General features: G+C 42.9%; 1 protein-coding gene across 1 annotated transcript in view; it reads right to left on the bottom strand.

Moving 5' to 3' along the window:
* LOC131890640 (tachykinin-like peptides receptor 86C) overlaps positions 1-9,644 on the bottom strand; it is a 46,806-nt gene extending 37,162 nt beyond the window's left edge. Inside the window, exons 1-2 of the mRNA XM_059240036.1 lie at positions 9,043-9,644; positions 4,770-5,413 (exon numbers count right to left, since the gene is read on the bottom strand). Coding sequence (XP_059096019.1) covers positions 4,770-5,117 — 348 coding nt within the window. The 5' untranslated portion in view covers positions 5,118-5,413; positions 9,043-9,644. The remainder of the gene's footprint in view (positions 1-4,769; positions 5,414-9,042) is intronic.
* Between the last annotated feature and the right edge of the window lie 329 nt (positions 9,645-9,973).

Raw genomic sequence — 9,973 nt, 5'->3', positions numbered from 1 at the left:
ATGCCAAGCAGTTTGCTCGGCATTGGCAAACCTCAAGCATGTAGGAATGCTTTATTCTACTGTATGAAAGAACGGTACTGGATATTGTACATACATAGCATTGCTTTAAGATGGTCCTAGTGAATGTCTTGTTCTCAGGTCGACTATTTGCAAGGGCTCTCGATTCCATTTCATCCGAGGGTGTGTTCTGATCGTTCAGAGTCTGGAAATGTCTTTGGCGCAAATAGTTTCCCGTCAGGTCCAGTGGGAAAAGTCGTAAATCTCGCTCCATTGGGATTGACTTTGCTCAAGAAGTACACACAAGCACTTACGAATTGTTCAACTTGTTCAAATACGATATGACATCACAAACTTCCCATTAAAGCCCGTCGGGGATTCCAACTGAATTCGCTTTCAAATATGGAACAAAACTGGGATCACACATAAGTCAGAAGCAAGGGAATGTACGTAATTTCAATGGATACTCACAGTGATGTGTCCTTAATACTTCATGTTTTCCCACTTAAAGTGGGGTTCGTCAAGTGAATCTAACTGAGCTTGAAAAATGTGAGTTTATCTTCTCGTTACTTTTCATCCNGGGATGTTCCGCAATCCGATGTCTATGAACCTTTACCAACATCGAGTGAATCGAGTGGAAGGGAGGGGGGGGGATGCTACTTCTTGAAATCAGACATGCATGCCAATGAAGAAAGCCGTTGGTCATTTCGTCTGATTTACGAGACAATTGATATGAAATTTGAGAGCCAAACTTTGGTTACAGCGCTATAATTTGTTGTCTAGTTAGGGGCTAGATTTGACTCAGCTCATCAATTTCGTGACCGTTATGAATAGAGCGTTTAGTTGACGAAAAGTTAAACTACTCTCAAACAGTCCTCAGTACAGAAGAGGATTCGAGTCTTTTACTACGATCGTCAAATGTGGTACTACTACAAATAACCACTGTCCTGGCACTTAGAATATCTCAATGGGTCGGAAATGCCCTGAGAGAACCCTTAGGAAAACTATCTATAGCGAATTCAAACTAAGCTTGAATTATAATGAAAGCCGTGCATTTAATGGGCATTATCCTCTCCAAATCGGCCTCATCTTGGTCATCTTATTGCGATAACAGCCGTCTTAAGTTTAGTGATCAAATGAGATTTCAGAGACTATTTGGCAATAAAAGAATTCGATCTAGGCACTTTTTCTTAAGGCTCCCTCGTCAAGCGAGAAGTATCCTTTCAAGCCTTAGGTGTCTGTGGTTGGGGGAGAGTAAGAAAGTCTCAATATGAGGAAAACAAGCAATTGAAATTGTGGCCCAAAATGACCTCACTCATATTACTAGTTTTCTCGTTGGTCCTCTTTTGGGGTTTAAGAAATAAAGAAACCCTCCATACTTTGAGCAATGGACTTCCTTGAAGCGTACTGTATTGTACGCAAGTGAACGTACTCATACGTACACACAAGGAGACGAAATGAGGTTCTCTGAAGTTTCACTCAATTCGACAGGGGCTTCAAGGATTTAAACATACACTCTGCTGAAACGTTTATCCTTTTGTTACAAAATTTCCTTCATTTCTCCTTTGGTCACATCCAACGTCCTCTGCTCATCGATTCTCGTGGAAACGTGAATAACTGAAAATGTGGCTCCATTTTCGCCGCTCACTTATTTTGTTCGGCAATCAGTGCGCTACAAATAACCCTTTCATTGTGATAAGTGGCTCTTTTGGACGGCTGACTCAGTTCTCTAAAACTGGTTAGGGTTGGCGAGCACAAGGTGTTCTAAGTCTTGACAAGAGTTGCCGAACCTTGCTTGTTCAAGATTTACGTAATAAATGGAAAAAGTCTTCTCCAACCGGACACAGTTCCGTGATGCCAGCTTGTATATTCGACCTTTTGCAACCTTGCTGAACTCATTTTATTACTAGTGCTGTCAAACTGTATAATGCTCTCCCCGCTGAATCTCGAATTGTCCAACAAATTAGCTCTTTCAAGTCCGCCATCAATCAGTCGCTACCCATTTATCCTTTGTGATATGTTATCTCAATTTTCATGCACTAGTCACTAATCCAATCCAAGTGTACTATGTACCAAAGATGACCTCACCTTAAAAAAAGTACTTGTACTTGTAAATACATTCAAATCAAATCATTAGAGCCGAAATGGGCGAAGCATATTCAAGATATGGCTGGACAATCGACTTGTTAAAACTTAGCATCGTGATGCTATCTCTGAACTTAAACGTGCAAGCGCCCAACATTAACTAACACAAAAGCCCTCCTGAAGAAATGACACTTATCTTTTTCGGTTCAAGCAAACCCTACACTCTGTGTTTGTTGCAGATTGGTTTTGAGCACATTGAGTTGGGTGATTCTAATGCTAAGCTTCTAAACTCAAGGAGCCAATGGCTTCATTGGTTGTGGAACTGTGTTGGTCAAAGCCAAATAAATCAAGATAACTTGGTTCCTGAAGATTAATAAACCTTATAAAACCTTACAAAAGTGGGTCTGTTCGACACACTGATGAGGACTTTTGAAATGTGTTCACCACAAATTCTCAATAGGGCATGTCAAGTGAAGGAAATCAAGGTAAAATGCGGTTCGGCACCCTGATTTTGGGCATTTTGGGGAGAGAGAACTAAGACAAACATCACAGGCAACTAGCACTATCCACCCATTGAAGTTTCAATATTTGAGTAGTTTTGAGTGAGCTGTGTTATAAAACCCAACAAAATGAACATGTTTGGTGTTAATCGGTGAATTCACTATCAAATTGGCTCAATACCACAATGCTATTTGCTCAGAAAAGCATACAAAATGGAATGAATGTCAAAATATAGTGTATGCAATCCTGTTTAGCTCGGCATGTTGTCTTTGATTTTACTCCATGGAATAATGTCAGTTGTTCATGAACGCGTTGACTTGACAAGCCATGAATGTCAAAATATAGTGTATGCAATCCTGTTTGGCTAGGCATGTTGTCTTTGATTTTACTCCATGGAATAATGTCAGTTGTTCATGAACGCGTTGACTTGACAAGCCATATTGATTTGATTGAAATGTTGTTGCTCTCCGTAAAGCTCTAACTGAGACCACAAAGCACACCTAGAGAGTTGCAATGGTGGTATGATGATCCCTGAAATGGTCTCTGTTTAACCTTGGATCACAAGGTCCACTTGCTCTAAAGCCTTGACCGTAGGGTTGTTGGGCAAAGCAATTGCCGCTCATTTTCTTGGGGTCATTGAGGTTCAAAATCAATTACTGATGGAAATTTCGGCATCTACGACAACAATTTGGCAACGCTGCATGAACGTGTATCTCAGGGTGGCCATAATATGATAAAACATGAAATATATTACAAAAAAATGAATAATTTATCACTTTGGTAAAAAAGAATTGGCAAGATTGTTAAAAAACATTTAATAATGAATATAAATGGTTTTATCTGCCTTGCTGATGATGTATCTCGCGATAAACGCGTTTCTCTAAGAATTGAAGGATTGAAAAGGCCAAAGGCAAAATTGAGAAAATTAACTTTCTTCTGGCCGCTCCCACAATGTTTATACTTTGTAAAAGTGTAGACAGACTTCAGGACACTTGATGAATCACTTCTCCACGTCAATCACTTCTTTTTCTTTTTTTTAAAACCTTGAATTAGCTCTGAGCCCTCTCGCCCAGGATTATCGAATTGGGTTAAAGTGAATCTCATAGTACGAAGCTAGTGGAGGTCGAAATTAACTTCAATCTTAAAAAGGTCGGTCGAATGATCAAATATTGATCTATTCTATTTCTGACAATTTTTTTCTAGGTCAGAGAACTGATTGGTGTTCATTAAGTTTGGCCAGGTTTTGCACCAATCTAGTGACACAACCCATGGCTGGAACGGTCGGAACGCTCAAAAATACCTTCATTCAACGGCCATTTCAGCACCTAATTCACTTTTGTCCACTCCAGCAAAAACCGTACGTGCCGTGAAGCCTTTCCCGCATTACGCAACGCTGGTTGCTGGTTGGAGAGACAAGGGCTTCTTATATTGAATGACAAAAGACGAGGAAAATGTTCTAAATCCCATACTTTAGTGACACGATAAGATAAACTCACCAGTGAGAAGAGGTGAAGGGTGCTTCCGGGGCCCAAGCCAAGGTGTGGGCGACATGTTCCTACTTCCTACTTTCCTCCGCCACGTATCTGAACGAAGTCAGCGAGCGAAGGAGCAAAAAACGGAGGGGAGAGGGAGACTACTAGGCGATGAAATCTTTTCCCCCTGGAACAACTCTCAAACCTCTAAAGAGAGCGAACTCAACAACTAACAATTTCTGGCGAATTGAGTACCGATTTCATGCCAACAGATATAATATACATGTATACTGTACACACAGGATTAAGATCAATGATATGCGCTCTCCAATGGCAATACCTTTCTACTTCTAAAGTACGTTAATCTTCAGGCTAGTGATGGAAATTTGAGCCGTGCATTCTTCGGAGGGCTAAGAAAAGACCTCGATACTTGGTATTGCCCATCCACCCATGACTTTTCTTAGCTGGACAGACTTGCATGGATGGCCTCCTTGAATAAGCCGGAATAGAACAAGAGGACAAAGGGTCTTGCCTGAAGGCCTGAAGGCCTGCCTGCCTGCCTGCCTGCCTGCCTGACGTCTTACCGTCGACGATTAGAATGCATGCGTTGTTGTGCTTTGTATCTGTTTCTTTTTCTGGCACTACTATTATGCCTGGGTCGTGTGCTCCTTGCTGTTGTTCCTTTCGTGGGTCGCTCGACCTTGCTATTCTTACCCGTCCCATGATCCACGCGTCACGTTTGGTGATGATTTCCACAAGCGAGGTGGGTGTGCAAGTGACTAGAACCAAAAGGTCGGCCACCGAGAGATTCAGGAGAAACAGGTTGGTGGAACTGCGTAGTAATTTGTTCGTGAGGATCACGATAATCACCAGAAGATTTCCCAAAACACCCACACCCAAGACAACGGAGCAGAGAACCAACGAGGTCACGGCAATGTACTCGGGCAGTTCAATGGTCGTCTCTTCACTCCGATTGTTTTCCACACTAAGGAACACGAACTCGCCCTTGTCGGTAGTTTCATTCAGGAGAACCCCGTCACTTTCTAGCATGATTCCGGCCATCGGAAACCAGACGCTAGAATTCGGCGGGTTACGGTCCTGGTAGGATCTTGGCCGAGTTCTCGCAAAATCTAATCACTAGCCCATAGGTCGATTATCCATGGTCCAATGCAATGGATCGTGAGAGATTCCGACAACGTGACAATCTTGTTTACTGTTCCTGTCACGAGTGGAGTGTCATTTTTTCATCTGGTTGAAATTCAAGTGGTTTTGATTTAAGTGACAACCGAAACCACATGATGGTTGTTGCCTGATCTGATGTATCATCATCGTCGTTCGCAGGGAATCGAGGTGAGAATCTGAAAGAGAAAAAACACAATCAGTTTAGTTTATCTAGACCTGTCTACTGTTATTGCTGCTTTGTGTCAACCCCAATTGCTATATTTGACAATAACACGCGTTAAGTGTTCAAGTGCTTCTTTCGTTATTAGATATCAGCTTTGAAATGGGCCGAAGCCAATATACTTCTAGTGTTGCTCTCACCACGCAATCTAGTTAGAGGATTCATAGATTCAAATGGGGTTCATACTTGACTCTTTAAAGTTCCTCATTTTGAAACGACTCTTATATAACTTTTTCAATTCAAATCAATAAATAGGCATGTTTGGGTATGCAACTCAATGTGAGGGCTCTCTTTCAGGAGATTAATGACGCTTGCTTTCAAGTTGGGCCTTCTTCCCAACGTCAAATCGCTGGCTTCATGCTTAACAATCACTTGGGCGTCGAAAGGACCTGAGAATAGGCGTGGGGATCATCATCATTCATTGGCTCTTTACAAAAAAAAACTTTGCTTGAAAACGCAAATGGCCACAATGCTTTTTCGTTCATACATGCAAGCTGTCCGAGAGGCCGTTCACGGAGAAAACTGACGAAAAGGGCCTAGAAGTTGGGTGAGGGTTGAGAGTGGAAGAACGAACGGCCTTCAGAGTTCGTTGATCAAGCTGGTGCCCCGGATGCGATTGGTCAAGCCAGTTTGAATAGGAAATAGGAGAGGAGCACCATCTTCTGTCAGACGGTCGCAATCCCGCTCCCGTTCGAGAGTTTGATAGTTCACCAAAGTAGTTCCGATGGACTAGAGGGATGGACAGCAGCTCTTGGCTTTTGGCTTTGGCTTTTGGCTCCACGAAGATTGAGCAATCCGTATTTCATTTATGAAAGATTGGGTCCAGAGGCCTACAACATCATGCATCAATCGATCGAACGAACGAACAGCGAGGAGATGAGTGGCACGAACTAACTCAGGGTTGAGAGCTCCGAGGAGTTTTTGCCAATAAAGTGTTGAGTTTCTTTCGAAATTTGGCCTCACGAGGTGTTGGCTGTATGCATTTCAGACACTTTGGGAGATTGTTTATGCTCGAAGCTCTTTTTTCTCGTCTGCTTTACAGTGGCTTCGCGCGGTGTTTCAGCTTGTCACACACGCACACACACAAGAGCACATATTCACATGCACACGCGCACACAGGTCTTTCCCTGCACTAGTGGAACCTGTTGGAGTTGTTACAAGGGTCATATACAAGTCATTTCAAGTCCCATTGGCCCATCTCTTTTGCTTCTGTACTTCCTTCTCTCACGTCGTATTCTTCGTAGTTCCTAATTGAGTAAGAAAATAAGCAAACTTGAACTCAATGACTGATGAAGGCAGTCAGATGAAATGTACTCGTCTCCCGTCTGTCAAGACTCGAGCGAGCCGAATATCCGTTTTCTGGACGAACTGTGATAACTTCAAAAGCCGTCACATCAATCGCCATTTGCTTTCGTTTTGTTCAAGAACCGGGGCGAATTCGTCCTCACAATCGCCATAAGCGTCATCAGTTATCATTATCGTCCAACAGTACTCGATACATCAGTGTTAAGCATTGATGTGCGTGTGTCTGAGCGCGATAGGGTTAAACTGCTTATATTGCTTATTGAAGAGGGACTCCTCGGAAAATGGAGGGCATGCATGGAGGCGCTCCATCAGTTTGATTCTCTGGACTCGGGATTCCGTAACGATAATGTTACAAAACATGGGAACATGGAATCGCCTTGAACGATTAACGATTGAAAGTGAAGCGAACGGGATTTTTTTCGCCCTCATTGTTCTTCCGCATTTCTCGGCCCACTATTGAGCGAGTGAGAAATCCACCCGGGCAACAATGCGTTCAGATTCGATTTCATTTCCTCAACAACCCGACATGGAAGCAATCAAGTTGGCTGAGTTTTAATTGGCACTGCAATTGGGACAAAATTTCAAGCTATGGTGAATAACGAAATCCAACTAAGGACCTTGCGATCGAAAATATTGATGCCGAAAGATAAAGCAGTCCATAAATCCGGGCCCAGGCAGCATTTCAAAGTTTGGTCTGTGAAGGAGCGAGTGTCTTACTCTTGTAAATATACATATGTAGTTCTCACTCCAATCCCAAATTTGGCTTAGGCATTCTTTCTCAATTCTTCGTTTGCCTTTACCTAATAACAAATAAGACAGTCGCGTCTAGTGGACCATAATAATGGCAATAAAGCTGTTTTGTAACGGCGATCAATGTTTAGAATTTTCAAGTTGACAGGATAAAAAAGTGATGTTACTCTTAAATGTTAAGAGAAACCGAAACCGAAAATCGCCACTCAAAGGTCAACGAAAGGCTGAAAATATCTGCACATTTGGTCGTGTCACTTTTTGCTTACCTCATCACGTAGCAGTAGATATGTTTCTTCGGCTATAAACATGACAAAGTGACCTGTCAGGCATTCGGCTGACTTTTTTTGTAGATACCAGAATTGAAATTGTTGTAGATTTCTCAGTATGTCTTTGCGGTACCTAAGATACACTTCGGCACCTCAAGACTTTTACCGCACAAATTCAAAACGATCATGCCTCAACGAAATTATGAATTGTCGACAAGCCAATATCCCTACCAAGTAAGTGTGTTAAGTGACCAAAGCAAACTTTTAAGTAGCCAAGGCCAGCTAGACTATTTTTGCATGTGAATTGGAACGTGTTCGGTGGTTTTCGTTTCTCACCGCATTTGGCCCATTTTCCCAGGTTGCATGCAGAAATGGCACAAAAAAAACCTTTGAGGCGAGAATGCCCATACATGCAGTAGAGAAAGGGTGGTGGGTCTTTTGAACTCCATTGAAACGTCAGGGCCCAGTTCCAAAATATTGGAAAATAGTAGCGAGCAAATATTGATCTGGCACACTTGTCGATAAACCAAATCAGGAAATTCCTCTCATCAGCTACCAACTTACAACACGAGATGGTAAGAGCACACCACACATTGCGTTGTCTTGCTGGTTCGACCGTTGGGATAGGAGCTTTGATATACTGGATATATGCCGTTAAAATAGCTTTCTTTGATACATGCCTACATAACTAGGCCTAAACAACGGCCTTCTCAGCAGGTTCGGTGGCTGGAATTGAGGTGACCCAATATGGTGGGGCTCGGTGGTGTGGGAAGAATTGAACCCCCCCCCGCCAAAGGCTTCACAACACTTCGACTACGACTTTTACATGACAACATCGACAAGTACTGGCAAGGCCTCACCTATGGCAACAACAACGACAACAACAACAACAGCAATAGCAGCAGTAGCAGTAATATCGCGATAATGTCGACGACTATGACAAACCTGAGCATCCTCACAACCCTCCAACGATCGACACCCGCATATTTTCCAGACTGTAAAATTGAGCTTCGCACAAAAAAGCCCTCTGACATCACCTTGAAAGGGCAAAAAACTTTCCGACCCTAGATGTTTACATAAAGTATGATATTTACTTGGAAACTGCAAAACAACCCAGAACAGGCAGATAGCCATGGGAGTCGACCTATATACTGCATAAGGAGAAACTTTGCTTTTAGCCCAAGAGTTTATCAAACCAGTCGACCTGAGTTTCATTTTGAAATGAATAATTAATTGTTAATAAGTTTGACACGAGGTTGCTTACCTTCTTGGAAAGTTTGAGAGTTGTTAGTTGGTGCTATCAGTAAGTGAGCCGTCTAATTTGACAATCTAAAATGGTCAGTCAACCCGTCACTTGATGGATGTCTCGTTCACCATTCAGAAAGTAAGTCAAGATGAGATGAGACGAAATCAACTACTGATGAGCTTGAATGAAATGTGAGAGCTCCAGGGAGGGAACCAACCACGACATGAGAGAAACGGGTAAGAGTGGGACACAAATGCGCACACCCACACCCGCTCACTCACTCATTCACTCAACCACCACCACATACACGCACACACACACGCACGCACACACACAAGACACGTGGAGTACAAGAGAGAGAGAGAGAGAGAGAGAAAAGAGGAGAGATGGATATGGATCAGCAGACAGACAGACACGGAGAGAGACAGCGAGACAGAAACAAAGAAGGACCCTCAATTTTGGCCTCGAAGAATCAAGTGCATTCCGTTTTCCCGCGAAAATCCCACGTTACTCGAGGGGTCTGGCCTCACTTTGATCTCAACGGAAAGTGAATCCAGCAAACACCGTTTCGGGATGAGAGAGCGACTGACATTCCAACTTCCACGAAGAACGAGCCAAAAAGAAAGAAACAGAGAGACAGAGAGAGTGAGCGAGCAGAGGGAGGGAGAAAAAGAGAGAGAGGAGAAACGGGGAGAGAATCTGGAAAAGGCCGTCGACAATTTGGTTCTAATCTGAGGCGAAACCAAGGACCATTTTGGGTTTAAAACATCTCTAGTGTCGTCATCTCTCTCAGATTCTCGACCCTCCGAGTCACACATAGCTACTTCTCTAATTCATTCAGTAATCTTATAGTGAAGTGCTAGTGAACTGAACGGTCTAAGAGTTAGTTAGCCTTTTAAAGGGAGGAGGCGTGGTGTAGTCGTTAGTATTGTTTCTTAGAGTAATAGAG

The sequence above is a fragment of the Tigriopus californicus genome, chromosome 11, assembly GCF_007210705.1.
Source record: "Tigriopus californicus strain San Diego chromosome 11, Tcal_SD_v2.1, whole genome shotgun sequence".
In the NCBI taxonomy this organism is placed as follows: Eukaryota; Metazoa; Arthropoda; class Copepoda; order Harpacticoida; family Harpacticidae; genus Tigriopus; species Tigriopus californicus.
This window is presented reverse-complemented; position numbering and strand designations above follow the sequence as displayed.